The 17,132-nt window shown below is 46.6% G+C and overlaps 1 protein-coding gene across 3 annotated transcripts in view; it reads left to right on the plus strand.

Moving 5' to 3' along the window:
* Window positions 1-8,062, plus strand: part of Abat (4-aminobutyrate aminotransferase) — a 109,204-nt gene extending 101,142 nt beyond the window's left edge. For all 3 annotated transcript variants that reach the window (XM_052759418.1, XM_052759419.1, XM_052759417.1), the window contains 3 exons: window positions 677-823; window positions 1,784-1,895; window positions 5,045-8,062. In XM_052759418.1, the coding sequence (XP_052615378.1) occupies window positions 677-823; window positions 1,784-1,895; window positions 5,045-5,166 (381 nt within the window). In that variant the 3' untranslated portion in view covers window positions 5,167-8,062. The remainder of the gene's footprint in view (window positions 1-676; window positions 824-1,783; window positions 1,896-5,044) is intronic.
* Window positions 8,063-17,132: the final 9,070 nt, after the last annotated feature.

Here is a 17,132-nt window from a genome sequence, read left to right on the forward strand (position 1 = left end):
GAGATGGAGTGAACTGATTGCAAGGAGGAGAACCTGAGCTTGCGCCTAACACTGTGTGAAAGGCCAGGCATGCAGTGCATGCTTGTTACCACAGTGTAGCTGGGAAGGCAAAAGCAGGAAGCTTCCTGGGGCTTGCTGGCTAGCCAGCCGGCAAATCAATAAGCTTCGGCTTTAGGGAAAGACCCTGTCTCAAAAAAACAAGAAAAAATAAAAATAAAAAAAATAAAATAAGGTGGACATCTCCTGAGGAACAGCATCATTCCTCAGCTAGGTTGACCCCAGGTGGATGACAGCTGACCTGGCTTGAACCACCTCACACCGAACCCCACCCTCTTTTGTGTCTGTGTGTGGATGGGCACGTGCGTGTTCATGTGAGTACCCATGCACATTTGTGCACGTGTGTGTGGAGTTATATACTATTTTTTGCAGGAGGGGCAAAGGAAGGGTTAGAAACTTCAAGTAGATCATTCATTGAATTCCTCAAATGGCAGACAGCCACCACTCAGCTAAAGGCTGCCAACTGGGTTTCTCTCCTGGGCAGTGTCCACGGAGAGACCTGCACAGAGTAAAGGGGTGGAATCAAAGAGGGGCAGGGAAGGGTGTGCCTCGGGGCAGGGGACCCTTTGAAGCGTTCTGCTGTGAGAGCCCTTCTGATCAATCCCCTATCCCACTCTAGCCCTACCGCATCTTCAACACCTGGCTGGGAGACCCATCCAAGAACTTGCTGTTGGCTGAGGTCATCAACATCATCAAGCGGGAGGACCTGCTCAACAACGTGGCCCATGCCGGGAAGACGCTGCTCACGGGGCTGCTGGACCTCCAGGTACCTGTCTCGGCCCTGGCACTGCTCACTGGCCAGCAGTTCTCAGCTAGCCATGCCGCTTCCAGTTCCCAGGTCACCCCGTTCTTCCATCTCAACCTCATCCCTAGTCCCTCGTTAGCTCTTGACATCAAACTCAGACATCCCACTGAGAAGACCCCTCCTATAATGCTCTTGTAGCCATAGTCCCCTCCTCTGTACTGTCCATGGGCTCTGTTGCAAGCCACATGTATAATAGTTTTATTTTTTATTCTATCGAAACAAGGTATCATGTAGCCCAGGCTGGCCTTGAACGTGAAATGTATCAAGGATGACTTCGAATTCCCCATCTTCTTGCCTCTATCTCCAAGCCCTGGATTACAGATGTGTGGTACCATGCCTGACTCACAGGTGTAATTTTAAATATCTTAGAAGCCAGATGAAAAGCAAATTGGAATAGGTAAAGTTACTTTTAATGATATGTTTTACTTAACCTATCCAATGTCCAAAATACTATTATTTCAACAAGTCATCAATATAGAAAATAAGTAATGGCTAGGCAGTGGTGGTGCACTCCTTTGGGAGGCAGAGGCAGGTGGATCTCAGTGAGTTCGAGGCCAGCCTGGTCTACAGAGTGAGTACCAAGGCAGCCAGGGCTACACAGAGAAACCATGTCTCAAAAAATGAACAAAAGAAAGAAAGGAGAAAGAGAGAGAGAGAAAATAAGTGATGTGCCAGGCCTGTATCACACTCCAATGATCTCAGTACTAAAGAGACAGAGAGGAAGGAAGGTCATTTCAAGTTGGAGATCAGCCTGGTCCACACAGCAAGTTCTAGGCCAGCAAGGGCTGTAGACGGAGCCTTTCTCACAAACAACAGGGCTAGGGAGGCGGTTCAGATTCCCAGCACTCACATAAAAGCTGTGTGGGCATGGCAGCACCAGCAGGTACTCAGGTTTGATCCCGATTTGTCTTCCTGCTACAGGCCCGGTACCCCCAGGTCATCAGCAGAGTGAGAGGACGGGGCACCTTTTGTTCCTTCGACACGCCAGATGAATCCATAAGGAACAAACTCATTCTAATCGCCAGAAACAAAGGTAAGGGGGATGGGAGTGCACACTGAACTTGGTCATCTCGTGTCTCGAACTCTACTGGTGTGGGTGCCAGCTTTGCTAGGTATGGGGTCGGGGAAGCGGGGGTGCATGGGATAAACAGACTCAATGCCCTTTCTCCAAAGAAGAAAAGTTGGCAGTGGGATTCATTCTTTCTTCTCATCTGACTTTCTTTTTCCTGCATTTTGAGGCAGCATGTCATGCATCCCAGGCTCACCTCAAACTTGCTATGTAGCTAACTGAGGATGACTTTAAACACCTGACCCTGCTGCCTCCGCTCCTCCAGTGCTGGGATTACAGGCGTATACTACCACACCTAGCTTAGTCAGTGCAGAGGATCGAACCTCGGGCCTCATATAGGCCAGCCAATCCCTACCACTGAGCTACCCCCCCACCCCGCCAGCCCATGAGAGATTTCTTCATCCACTCATGTGCTGCAGACATCCACTGAGAAGCCAAGCTGTGCTAAAGGTGGAAACAGGCACAGCAAAGGCCGAGTCCTTCCTCCAGGAAGCCATGGTTGGTCTGGAAAGCAGATCATAAATACAGCACTTGGCAGTCACTGCCTCCATCCTGGGAACAAGGAAAGAGATGGGGATCTGGGGGAGGGAAGAGGCCCTGAGTGTCAGGGAAGGCCTCCTAGAGGAGTTGGTGCTTATCTGAGGGCTTGAGGGATGAGCACGGACTGGCTGGGTCAGGAAAGAAAGGGTGTCCTGGGCAGAGGGAGGGTGTGCGTGATTGTCTGAGGCAGGATGGTACTAGGAGAGGTGGAGAAATAGAAGACTGAGCTGGAGACAGACAGACAGGAGTGATGCTGGAGAACGGATGCCAGACCACCTCACACTGGCCTGAGGAACAATTTAGTGCTTTGGAGTTTTCTAAAGAGCTAAGGGAAACCATGGGAGTGGGGGTTGGTTTATTGTTTTTGGGTTTTGTTGTTGTTTGGTTTGGTTTTTGTTTTTCTAGACAGGGTTTCTTTTCATAGCCTTGGCTGTCCCGAAACTAGCTATACAGACCAGGCTGACCTCAAACTCAGTGCCTCTGCCTCCCGAGTGCTGGGATTAAAGGTGTGTGTCGCGGCTGCCTGGCGAAACCATTGAGAGTTTTAAGTGGGAAGATATTGTGGGGAGCTCTGAGCACCCACTCTGGGTCATGCACACCATCAGACCTTTCTCTTGTATCTTCTTTGGTTTCTATTTTTATTTTTGTTTTTCTACTTTAGTGGGGGGGTGAGGACAGAACCGAGGGCCCTGTGTATACTAAGCAAGCCCTACCACTGAGCTACACCCTCAAACCTTTCTTGTGCCTTCTTATGGAGTCCCTGAAGCAGCCCCAGGACAGGAACAATTAGCTGGGGTTTGTTGCTGTTGTTTTGTTTTCTTTTTTTATTTATTTGTTGTAGTACTGGAGAGTAACCTACAGCTCTACACATGCTGTAATAGACAAGAATTGTACCACTCGACTAGCTACCCCTACTGGCTACCCACCACCCCTGTTTTTCCTTTTAAAACATTTTTTTTTGTTGCTGGGCGGTGGTGGCGCACGCCTTTAATCCCAGCACTCAGGAGGCAGAGGCAGGTGGATCTCTGTGAGTTCGAGACCAGCATGGTCTACAGAGTGAGTTCCAGGAAAGGAGCAAAGCTACACAGAGAAACCCTGTCTTGAAAAAACAAAAAAGGAAAAAGAATTTTGTTGTTATGTCTGTGATATGTGTGTATGTGAGTGTCCAAGCGCCATGGCGCACATGTGGAAGTCAGAAGACAACTTCATGGAGTCAGTTCTCTCCTGTGTTTATGTGGGCTCCAGGGATTGAACTGAGGCCATTCTGCTTGCATGATAAATGCTGTATCTGCTGAACCACCTCCTCTCCCACCCCCACCCCCACGAGCCCCCACCACCTTCTAGTTGGAGACAAGAGTCTCACTAAATCTGCCAGAGTGGCCTTGAATTCACCCTATAAATCAGACTCATTTTGGATTTACAGTTCTCCTTCACAAACCTCCTGAGTAGCTATGATTATAGGTATGTTCCACTGAGCTAGCTTTTAACTTTTTATTTATTTATATTTTGAGATAGGATCTCATTGTATAGCCTAAATCTAGAACTTGGAATCCTCCTGCTTCTACCTCTCAAGTGCTGGGATTACAGGCATGTGCCACCATGTCTGGCTTAGCCTCCTTCCCACCCCCCACCAGACAGGGTTTCTCTGTGTAGCTTTGGTGCCTTTCTTGGAACTCACTCTGTAGCCCAGGCTGGCCTCAAAGTCACAGAGATCCACCTGCCTCTGCTTCCCGCATGCTGGGATTAAATGCGTGCACCACCACCATCACCCAGCATAGCCTCCTTTTTAAAATGTAAAACAATAGTTCCAAAGATAATGAGCAACTCAGGCAAGTATACCCAATACACACGATGAAATCCCCCTTTGAAAACCAGCAGGATCCACCCCTCGTCAGTAATGGCTCAGCCCCTTCTGTGTGTGCTTTTGTAGTGTATTTATTTACCTATTTTCTTACCACAGTGCACCATGGGCAAGGTAGAACTTTTACCTTGATATTTCTTTACTATCCAACCCTGTAGGAAGAGAGCTGACATACAACGTTAGGAGGGGCCAGGCGGGGGTGGCGCACGCCTTTGATCCCAGCACTCGGGAGGCAGAGCCAGGCGGATCTCTGTGAGTTTGAGGCCAGCCTGGTCTACAGAGTGAGATCCAGGACAGGCACCAAAACTACACAGAGAAACCCTGTCTTGAACCCCCACCCCCCAAAAAATTTAGGAGGGCTGGGCCTGGTAGCACATGCCTTTAACATCAGGCAGGCAGATCTCTGTGAATTTAAGGCCATCCTGATCTACATAGCAAGTTCTAGGCCAGTCAGGGCTACACAGTGAGACCTTGTTTCAAAAAAAAAAAAAGAAAGAAAACAAACAAAAATCAAAATTAGGAAGGAAGGATAGAAGAGGGTGGGTGAGGGAAGGGAGAGGGGAGAAAGGAAGAATGAACAGCAAAAGGAAGGTCAGAGAGGGCCTGCATGAGAGAGCAAGGGAGGGCGGATGTCAGTGGCCACTTAGCTTCCGGTCTCCCAAATGTGGCCCTAGGAACTCCCACTCCTAACCTAATCCTGCTCTTCTTCCAGGTGTGGTACTGGGGGGCTGCGGTGACAAATCTATCCGTTTCCGTCCCACGCTGGTCTTCAGGGATCACCACGCTCACCTGTTCCTCAATATTTTCAGTGACATCTTAGCAGACTTCAAGTAAAGAAGCCATTCCCGTGACATTCAGAGAAAGCCTGGTCTCAACGGTGTCAACTTGATTAGTTTGCCTAATTCATATTTTCACTTAAAAGTTTATCAGAGGCGAATGTGTAAACTGAAGGGTCATTTGTGGGGCAGGCTCATTGTTCAGTGGGTTGTGGAGGGGCAGAGGGGAGGAGCTGGATTTGAGTTTCCTCCCTTCAGAACTCACGGTGCCAATTGGTTAAAGCCCTTAAGTTCTGTGTAAGCCTTGGACACTGTCTTAGGAAAGGCCACGAGGCCATATTTCTGCTAACGCTGGACCAACCAGTTTCTTAGAAGCCACTCAAGGCCATTATACCTGCACTGAGGCGGACGGGCAGGATCCTTGGGTCTCTGCCCATCTCAAGTACCCTGTCTTGGGCTCAGAGATGCCGGTGTTCTCTTGGCCTTCACAAATGAACGTTCCTTGCTTCTCACCAAATCCCTAGCTCCATGCCCCACTCATGACTTGGTGAGGGTCTGGATGGCTCTCAGGAAGATGACAAGGTGGGGAGATAAGAGGTGTGTTTGGGGAGAGGAAGGGCTTCTGGTATCCTAAACACCAAGATCCACCAAGCCCTGTGCCCCAGTGATGTCCATGGCCTGCGAATTCTATCCTTGACTGGCCTGTGCTCCTAGAGGATCTCTGAGTGGTATCAGTGGTGGTTCTTAGGCAACATTCTCCACCCTGTGTCAGTCTGGATCCAAGGGAAGGAAACTACATCCTGAGCACCTGGGGGCCACAGGGGAGCTGCCTCTGGAGCCTAAGCTGAGGAGCACAGGCAGTAGAGCCCCTTCATCTCATCTCCAGGGCCTCTGACCTGTGACCCCTCCCCCTGGGAACTTCGTAATCCGGCTTTCACTCATCCACCTTCCCTCCTCTCCTGAGCAGGGCTGTTCCATGCAGGGGGCCACTGCTAGACTTATTAAAGGCAATGTGTTTGTTATAAAGGCATAAGAATACCACACATGGAAAGCAGCTTGCTGGTTCATGATGGTGTTCTTGGACTTGGCCCCCACCCCCACCAGAGTCTAGGCCTTTTCTGAGCGTGGCTTACCCTCAGCCAGCAGCCAATGCTTATGCAGGCTTCAGCACCTCAGCTGGAGGCATGATGTTCTTAGAACTGATGACCTGAGAGGCTCCTGAGCAAAGCCCCTCATCCTTCAGAGAGGCAGTGTTTAATGGGGTAGACTGCAGGGGGCTGGTTTGTCTTCTTCCAAAATCTACTTTGCATCCTGGTGCCCTCGTTGACTGTCTGGAGAGATAGGTATACCAGGGTTCCCAGTTCAGCCCTTTGCTCTTGAGTCATCCAAAGATCCAGCTTCCACGCTTCCTTAGGCATGGTCATCAATTTACTTGCCTTGAACATGAAAGGCACTGACATGCTTAATAGAAACAGCAGATCTCTGAATCCCATTCACCTCACAGCCCTGCGGTCTGAGACTCAGCCACCTCTTTTCATAGCCATGTCTACAACCGTTTAAGTGACGGGGTCTGCCTCCCTGTAAGGTTTCATTCACCAGTATGTTTATTTCCACATCAATAATTTATTCACTCACTCACCTTTCATGAAATATTAGTGCTGTTCCAGTCCCTGTGCTAAGCACCAGGAACACAAACACGAAATGGGATAAAGTCCCTGCTCCCAGGGGCTCCCACTCCCTCGGGGAGCACGGACCCTTAATGTCGAAGTCAGAGTAGCAAGTGCTCTAGCAAGGGTTTCTGGATGTTAGTAAGTCAAGGACCCTTTAAGGGGAAAGGGGTGTTTGAGCAGAATTCTCCAGAATGAGGAGAAATTAGTCAAGCACAGACAAAGCAAGGAAGAGTGAAGAAAGGAAAAAGAAAGCACGTGCAGAGGGGCATTTGTTCACAGCCTCAGCCCCTTCCCAGGAACCAGACCCCGCCCAGAATATCCCAAGGTTCAAGGTTTGATTTAACAAACAAGTGCAGGCCAAACCCCAGTTCATCTATTGGTTTAAGCACACTTCCTCCTGAGAACCATAGCAACACACGCAGATTCAGTCAGGTCCTTGGCGTTCAAAGGGTTTTAAGCTAGGACACAAGCAGGAATCACTCTCTTCAGTAGAGGGAGCGGCTGCTGTTTCACTTTCTTGCCACAGGGTGTGTTGACAGAAGAATGAAATCGTTTCTAGAAAGTCATCTCCAGATGTATCGTTCACCCCTTGCCTGGGAACTGTTCTTCTCATTTTAAACAAACAAAATTTAAGCCATTTACCCACAAGTTCTTGACTCGGGCACAGTGTTCCTGAGATGTCATCTTTGGAGGTTAGCTTGAAGAATTCCAAGGAAAAGGATTTTCCACAAAACTCAAGATGGTAGAAACTTAGAAAAGGTTGGTGAAAACCCAGGAAGCCTGGTGGGCAGGCTTCTGCCTAGGGCAGAACCCACAAAGAGGCGCTTCTGTGCAGGTCTGGATGTATACCCATCATGCATTAGTATAGTCAAGTTTAGTAAACGTCTCTAGCCAGTCCTGTCAATTTTGCAGAAAACAAGGCCCAGTACTAGCAAGTCTTAGCACATCCTCCCTTTTTATTATAATTTTTTTTATAATTTTTACTGATGCTCAGTAACCATGCAAAATTGTGCACATTAATGTACTAGTTACTAGATCTGTACCTATCTTATCTATACACATATATATATCAGCTCACTGTAGAAAACCACAACTAGCGAGCATCGCAGACTCACGAAGACCAAGTGATCTTGTTTACAGTAATTGTTCGACAGTGCCAATAAGTGATGAGGAAACTAACACGTCACGGTGTAACTGGTGACCATGTGCACAATTCCATGAATTAAACCTGTTTCCTGTGTTAATCGGTATTCTTAAATTAAAAGAAAATGTTTATAATGGAAACATCAGAGTGAATGTCGGCTTTTTCCGGGGGTTGCATTAATTCTCAGAAGTGCCCGTTTGCTCCACGTGGGGCATTGGCAGATTCAGTAATGATTCCATCCAAGTCCAGCCTGGTGAACCAGTCAACCTACTGGTTACTTACTGGTGACCGATTACTTGTAGTAGCATGGGCGACTCACACAGCCCATAGGTGGCAACTCAGAAAAGCTGTGTCATCGAAGCTCCACTGAAGAGTCCCTCTCCCCGAGGTTTGTGGAATCTCAGGAGGGTGCTGTGAGTCTTGTGGGTCTGTGTTCCTCACTTTCCTCCTGCAATCCACCATCTGACAAGAAACTTAGGAAAAGGGCTCTACTTCAATTTGAAGTTTAAGACACTGTACAGTCCGTCACGTTTTAGAAGGCGTGGGCACAAGAGCTCGAGGTAGCAAAGAGCAGGCAGAGTGGAACTAGGCCAGCAAACCTCAGGCTACCCCAAAACCCACCTCCTCCTAAAGATTCCACCAGCTGGGAACCAAGGATTCAATCGTTGAGGGCGGGGGGGGGGGGGGGGGGGGCAGGGAGGTAGGGGAGCTCACATTCATAAACCTCTGACATGGTAAGGCTCTGTGTGAGTTTCCTGGGCCCCCAAGCCTCCTTCCGTCTGCACGGGGCTGCTTCAATACAGCAGAAACAGCCACGTGATACCTGGGATCAGGCAGGTGGGAAGTCAAGCCCCGAGTTTGATCTTCAGGACTCTGCAGGGGATGCTGCAGTGACTGAGCAGAAGACAGAAGAGAGCAGGACGATGTCTCTGAGGTCACAGGGAGGTGAGATGAGGTGACCTGGGAAATCAGTCAAAGAGGCAGCCCAGCTTGCATCCTTGACAGCCCCTCTGCACCACGCTGAGGGGCAGGCTTCCTGTGAGGGAGTTGCTGCACCACGCTGAGGGGCAAGCTTCCTGTGAGGGCAAGGGAGATGCTGAAGGTTTGGGACAGTGGAATCATCCAAGATGCATTTAGAAAAACTCCTTAGTGACTTGGGATTGGAGAAATGGCTCAGCAGTTAAGAGTGCTGCTTTTGCAGAGGACACAAGTTCAGTTCCTAGCACCCATGTTGGGCAGCTAATAACCACCTGTAACTCCAGGGACAAGGAATCTGATGCCCTTTAGAGGTCTCCATGGGTACCTACACCACATATACATACCCACATTTAGATGCACATGTATACACATAATTTAAAATAAAATAAAATAACTCTTTAGAAAGAATTCCTGAGACTTGAACAATCGTTCAGAAGTTAAGAGCACTTGATGCTCCTGCAGAGAATCCAGTTCAGTTCCCAGCATTCACATGGCAGCTTACAACCACTTGTAAGTCCTCAAATGGCAAAACACACATATAGAAAATATAAATCCTTTTTTTTTAAATTCCTGAGTGCATGAAGAATAGAGCTACTGGGAGAGTCGTTTAGTGACCAATGGTGTCACAATAGCCTGTGGCCTACACTTGGCATCCAGCACATCAGAGAATTGATAGGGTCAGAAGGCAGCAATTTATTTGTTTATTTACTCACTTATTTCTTTTTGAGACAGCATCTCACTATGTAGTCCTGGCTGACCTATAAATGATTAGGTAGACCAGGCTGCCCTCAAACTCACATTCACCTGCCTCTGCCTCCCAAATGCTAGGACTAAAGGCATATGCCAGCATGCCTGGTCCAGAAGGCAAATTTTACCTTAATATTTAACTTTTTCATTTTTATTTTTTATGTGTATAGATATTTAGCCTGCATATAAGTCTGTGCAGTACTTTCATACAGTGCCCACAGAGGCCAGAAGAAGGTGCCCCATTCCTTGGAACTGGAGTTCCAGGCCATTGAGAATCACCATGTGGGTGGTGGAAATTGAACCTGGGTCCTCTGGAAGAGCAGCCAGTGCTCTGAACTGCTGAGCCATCTCTCCAGCCCCTGTTTACCTTACATTAAATATGCTTTTTAAATAATCATAAGTAAATAATAATAATAATAATAGTGATAATATTCTAATGATCATTTTGAATATCCACTATATCAAGAATACTGTTGGTGTTTTGAAATTTCCCTAGCAAGTTTATTATGAGGTATGCATTTTTTTGTTTTTGTTTTTGTTTTTGTTTTTTTGTTTTTGTTTTTGTTTTTGTTTTTTTGGTTTTTCGAGACAGGGTTTCTCTGTGTAGCTTTGCGCCTTTCCTGGAACTCGCTTTGGAGACCAGGCTGGCCTTGAACTCACAGAGATCCGCCTGGCTCTGCCTCCCGAGTGCTGGGATTAAAGGCGTGCGCCACCACTGCCCGGTTGTTTTTTTGTTTTTTTGAGACAGAGTTTCCCTGTGTAACAGTCTTGGCTGTCCTGGATCTCACTTTTGTAGACCAGGCTGGCCCCGAACTCACAGAGATCTGCCTGCCTCTGCTTCCCAAGTGCTGGTATTAAAGGCATGTGCCACCACTGCCTGGCTGAGGTATGTATTTTTGTGTGCCTATTTTTTGACACATGAGGGAGTTGAGGCAGGATATCATTGTATAGACCTAGCTGGCCTCATCTAGCAATGTATCCCAGACTGGTCTTACCTGGTGGTGGTTCTGCATCCACCTCTCAAGAGCTGGGATGATGGGTATGTACACCATGCCCAGCATCAGGCAGCTTAGGAGCCTAGATTTGATATGTACTGTATATAAAAGACAGTGTGGAAAAAAACAAAACAAAATATGTGGATACATGCATGCAGTCAACTCAGTATTGGTTGAGGGTGAACTGTCTGGCAGCCAGCCTTGGAAAGTTACTGTCAGTGTAAATGCACAGCCTGAGGCAGCTGGTTGAAGATTCCACAATTTCAAGGTCAGATGTCTTAAAAAAAAAAAAAAAAAAAAAAAAGAATTTCATGAATCCCAGACTGGTCTCAAACAGCTGTAGAGCTGGAGACTATCTTGAAGTTTAATCTGCCCGCCCCTAAATGCTGAGCTTACAGATGTGCACCACCATGACTGCTTTTATACTGTGCTGGAGATGTGACCTAAGGGTCTGTGCATGCTAGACAGGCACTCGACCTGCTCAGCCCTGTTGAGTCCTGGAATTGCACAAATAACGGGGAGCAGACCACTGAAGTGTAAAAACCAGAAGCAACGTTTATTCAAAAACATCTGACTAGTCAGGGTTACAGGGAATAATTTGATTCTGTAGCTACAAGCTCCTTTTTATAGCCAAAGGTTATATACAGAGCAGAGAGTACATTTTGGGATTTATGGCATTTCGGGATCTTGGAGTCTTGAGACTTGTGCTGAGAGAATGCAGGGCAAAGGGTCAAAGCGACTGTCGGTCTTAATACACTCAGAAATATGTGTATAGGCTACAAGCGTACATTTTTTTTTCATATTCCTGAGCTCTTCAACCCTGAGCCCCAGCCCACAGATTCTCCCTAAAAACTCACTGCCCCTTACATTCTGTCCATTGTCCCCACTGGTAAGACAAAACATGTCAGGAGAATGACCCAACTCGGCTGCTTTCTGGCTGGGTGACCCGAGTCACCTCAGGCTCTAAGCCTCATTGTAAACACTACAATAAACACATTTCCCAAGGGCTTTCCTGGCTAAGAGTCACTATCCTAAAATAGTCCCTGTAAGCTGGTCATTAGCTGCCCCAACAGAAGAGATGGCCTTATCTTCACTAGTAAGAAAATCAAGGCTCAAGGTGTACAAAAGACCCAACCTTCCAGGCAGGAGTAACAGAGAATGGGCTGGAGCCTCACCTTGTGTTCTCTGAGGTCCTCCACCATGGACAGTGGATGGCTGTGAAGGTTAGCTTAATTTTTTTTAAATTTTTCTTTATGTGTATGAGTGTTTTACTTATCTGTATGTCTGTCCACTGTGTGTGTGAGTGTGTGTATGTGTGTGTGTGTGTGTGTGTGTGTGTGTGTGTGTGTGTGTGTGTGTGTGTGTGTGTATGTGTGCATACATTGCCCACCGAGGCCAGAAGATGCTGCAAGCCTCAGGAAAGTGTAATGGAATTCAGCTACTATCACAAAAACTATTAATTGGAAAGGTCAAGGACTTTCCCAAAGGTCAAGCCATGGCTTAAGAAGTCTTGGTGATATTTTAGCATACATATATATATATATACTCATAACAGTATATCATATCTGAAATACCTATCAAGCATCCAAGGCCAAATGATCTCCTGAATTAAGGCAAGTTAAGCTCAGACCCTCCTTTCTTATACAGCCTTAGTGGTATTTATACTAATATTATAGACTCCTAACATTTACCTAACCACCTCTAGGAATGAAGTTTGAGCAAATAAATTCCCTTTTTCTGATATATTAACCGATTTTAGCTTAGTTGACCTCCTTTACCACTCCCCTTTTGGGTTGTAAAAGAAAGCCTGAAGGTCACTGCCTGAGGAAAACTCTTGTCTGCCTTTATGACCGCGTAAGAATTCAAGCCTGGTGACCTTGCTTTAGCTAGAGCACTGCTATTGCATGGGCATATAACTGTAAACCTCAGAGACTTGAAGATTCTGACTGGAGAAATAGATAGAGAACTAGAAGAATGAGATGGAAGATGAGGAAGAGCCAGATGGGTAAGAACGAGATGAGAAGGACCAAGATGAGGCAGAATTAAGACAAGAGAATTAAGATAGAACTTAGAGGGACAGCAGATGAAGGTAGAGAAAAATCATGCAAGAAAGGAGCTAGGCTCGAGAACAGAACTGAAGCTGTGTAGATAGGATTTTATCTCAGAGGAATAAAATAGACAGACTAAGAGCTCAGTGTTCTTAGATTCTTTTTCCGAAAATAATTCATGCCATTCATAGCTTCTCTTCTGGGCCCCTGGGAAGAAGATTATTAAGGCTGGACCATAATAATTTTTGAGAAGAAGAGGATGTTGGATCTCCTGGGGCTGGAGTTACAGACGGTTGTGAGATGCCATGAGGATGCTAGGAACTAAACCCAGATCCTCTGGAAGAGCAACCAATGCTCTTAACTGCTGAACCATCTCTCCAGTCCCTGGTTACCTTTGTCAATTTGACACAGCTAGATTTCTTGTATAATATTAGAGGGACCAGCCTTAATATTATACATCCCAGGGTCTCAGGAGAGAGAACTACTAACGGCGAGGACTATTTTCAGGAAATAGAATCTCAGCACACCAAGCTCTATAGTCCACTTGCTTTAATTCCTCTGGCATAACATCCTTTATACACAGCTTCAGTTCTGTTCTCGTGCTCCTTTCTTGCCTGATTTCTCTCTATACTTATCTATTGCTCCCTCTAAATTCTATCTTAATTCTCTCGTCTTAACTCTGCCTCATCTAGGTCCTTTCAGCTTGTTCTTACCCAGCTAGTACTTCCCCATCTGGCTCTTCCTCATCTTCCATCTCGTTCCTCTAGTACTCTCTTTTAGCCCTTCAATCTAGTTCTTCCCCATCTCAGTTTGTTCCTCTCAAGTTCTTATCCATCTAGTTCTTCCATTCTCTTTTCTCTTCTCCATCCCCGTGTGTCCTAAGAGTCTTGGTATATAGTAATCCCTTGGCAGTGCAAAGCCAGGCTTCCAGAGTCAAATGGTGGGGTGATAAGAATCACATAGAGGGGCAACAACCATTAATTATCATTTGCAACCCCAAAGGGAAGTGACCAATGGGGAATAAATTAGCTAAAGACTAAATTCGGGTAATATCTAAGAAGAGGTGTTATGCCCAGATTGTGACCCCAAAGATTCCACCAAAGACCTTAGGTACAGAATGCAATAGCATGGTTTATTTCTGTTTGTTTACAAGCCGCGGGCAGGGAAGCTCGATCCAAAGCACTCACTCGTAGTAACCATGAGGCCAGGAGGAACTTGCTTTGTCTTTGTGTGGCTAGCTTTTTAAAGGCAAAATCCACAAGCCCTTCAGGGGGTTTGGGGGAGTTTTGCACGGGTGCAACTCGGATTGGTTTATTTTTATCTCTGTTCTCTTTTAATTGGGTGAGGGTATGTAACCTTTGAATTTACTGGTTGGTGGTTACAATTTATTACTTTGGGGGCAGTCCAGCACAAGTCCCAGGCTTTGTCCTTGAGCCACCATGGGGGCTGGCTGGCCAAGCACGTACTGCACATAACTCTAAGTTGGTGAGGGGCCCCAGAGAGTAAACATCTGGCTGAACTTTGAGCAGTCAGAGTACGTGCAGAAAGGGAGCTACTACAAGGACTATGTCTTTTGTTCATGGCCCTCCCAGAAACTGCTTGCTCAAGTCTCAGGCAACTGAAATTGAGGCCTGATCTCTGAGAGAAGACTGAGCAGCCTGTTATGGCATCTGCTTGGTCCTTTCAGAGGGATCTTATGTGCTCAGCTATAGTCTTAAATGTGTTTAGTAGAAAATGTTAACAATCTATAAGTTGCTAGGTCAATGGGAGAAAATAAAACTGTCTTCTTTTTTCCTGTGACTCCTATCTGTCCAAGCTATCTGCCATTTTTCTGCAGGGTTGGGGAAAGTGTGCTCGGTCGCTAGGCAACCTGTGTACAGCTAGATGCCTCTGGTGATAGTTAAAGGGAGATCTGGAACTAGAGGTAAGGTTTAGAAAAGGAGGAAGTAAGGCTTAATTGGCACATCCACCAGGCCTTCTCAAACAGGTAGCCTGGATGCTTAACTCTGTTCTTAGAGAGTACAGAGGTATCTCTGATAAGGTACTTTCCTCCATCTGGGGATGGACCTGGCCAGATGCTACTAATGATGATAATTACAGGGAGGCTTGAACTGGGGTTCTGGCTGTGCATAGCTGTCAGTGCACGAGGTTATCTAACTATTCCTTTACTAGAGGGGATAAGGTGTCCAATAAATGATGGAAAAGCTACAATAGCACAGAAGAAACTCATAGCAGGAAACAGCTACTAATCAAAAGCCAAATATCACCAAGGCTCCTTGAACCTTAGCTTGACCTCTAGAAGGCCCTTGGCTACTTCCAGGTATTAGCTTTATCACAATCAGTTGACTTTGTATATTTTTGTGCCTTGCAGCATAGATTCACCTGAGAAGAGTCTCAGTGAGTCACTGTCTACATTGAGTCAGCCGTGGACATATCTGTAGGAGGCTGTGTAACGGTCACTGACATGCAACAACCCGGCACACTGTGGGCAGCACCATTCCCTAGGCAGAACATCCTGGACTGTATAGAGACTGAAGTGAGCAAAATGAACTGAGCATGCCTCCATTCATTCATCTCTGCTCTTGACTGTGGATGTGATGACATCAGCTGCTTCAAGTCCCTGCCACTTGGACTTCCCAACAGGAATGACTTATAACCTGGAATTGTAAGCAAAAACAAACTCCTTTTCCCCGAAATTGATTTTCTCAGGGCTATCTTTTCACAGCAACAGAAATGAAGATAGAACACTGGCTAAAGCTTTCTAAAAAAAATCATGGAAGTTGGATGTGGTGGCTCACACGTGAAATCTCAACAACTCAGGCTGAGACAGGAGGATTGAGAATGTTGAGGCTAGCCTGAGCTACACAGCAAGAGCTTATCTTAAAAACCAAGATTTAGGGACTATGGAGATGGACTGTTGGTTAAGAATATGAGCCGGGCGGTGGTGGCACACGCCTTTAATCCCAGCACTCGGGAGGCAGAGCCAGGCGGATCTCTGTGAGTTCGAGGCCAGCCTGGGCTACCAAGTGAGTTCCAGGACAGGCGCAAAGCTACACAGAGAAACCCTGCTCGAAAAACCAAAAAAAAAAAAAAAAAAAAGAATATGTACTGCTCTTCCAGAGGACCTGAGAATGGATTCCAACACCCACATAGGGTGGCTTACAACTGCCTAAAACTCCAGCTCCAGGGGATCTGATGCCCTCTTTTGACTTCCTTAAGTATTGCACTCATGTGTACATCCCACCACCACCACCATACATACACACACAATTAAAAACAAAAATAAAATCTTTTTTTGAAATTAAATTTAAAACAATGTCACGTACTAATTTCCTGTCTAGTGATAGGTGTCTGGTAGTAATGATTCCTTTTAGTACCGCTCTTTGCTGGGCTTGGTACTACAGTCCTATAACTTAGCACTTGGGAGGCAGAGGCAGGAGGATTACCTCAAGTTTGACGGCACCTTGGTCTACAGCACAAATTCCAGGCCAGTCATGGCTATGTAGGGAGACTCTGTCTCTGGAAACTCAAAATAGCAATAATGAAACAAAAACATTATCTCTGTGTGATGAGTTAAGTCTCTCCTAAGCCCAACACCACCACCACTGTAATTCCATAAAAGTCACGTTTCCACAAATAAATATTGTTTGTTTCCCAAGGCAGGGCCAGGCCTGGCTGATGCTGGAGTATTTCAAACATTAATCAGTGAAACCAACATTTTGTCCCTGGTGCAGGCAAAAACAAGTCCAGATGGTATTAGGCCTGCCTGATTAAGTCTAATCAGACAAGGTTTTATGTGGTGATATATTGTGTACCCCAATAAAGCTTTCCTGGGGATCAGTTGAATGCTCCTGGACCAATACAAAGCCATAAAACACAGACTCTGCATGAGGCTCAGAGAGACCCTGTTGCTTTTGATTAAAGAACTTGGGAGTCCTGAAGCCATAAGACACCCATGAAATGAAAGTTCCAGGCAGGTTGTTGGGGTGACTTATCCCAGTCTGTCCTCTCAAAGCAGCTAAGCCCACGCACTGCACTCTGGGAAGTGCATTAGATGTAGTAGTTTGATGATGGCCTGGGATGGGGGATAGACACCTGGCGGAAAGACAAGGTAAGTCGCTTTGGAGAACAGAAAGGACAACAGCTGGCAAGGGGCGGTGCAGTGCAGCTGCACTTATTAGCCAAGCAGGAGCCCTGTCAGTCAGAGCAGACACTGTCAGCTGAACAGAGCCTGACAAACCACAGGCCACCCTATCCCCAAGCATAGATGATGTAGAGCCAGAGTGTGGGGCCGGAGGGCCAGGCCAGGCAGTCCTTACTGACAGGAAGAAAAGCCGTGCTATGAGAAACAAAGAGGATTCCATCCCAAATGCTTTTCAACAACTGGGTGCTTCTGATGTGCACCCCGATGGGTCCAGCTGGAAGCACACAGTTGGCAAGTT

Source organism: Peromyscus californicus, unplaced genomic scaffold, assembly GCF_007827085.1.
Source record: "Peromyscus californicus insignis strain IS unplaced genomic scaffold, ASM782708v3 Scaffold_3__1_contigs__length_106647218, whole genome shotgun sequence".
In the NCBI taxonomy this organism is placed as follows: Eukaryota; Metazoa; Chordata; class Mammalia; order Rodentia; family Cricetidae; genus Peromyscus; species Peromyscus californicus.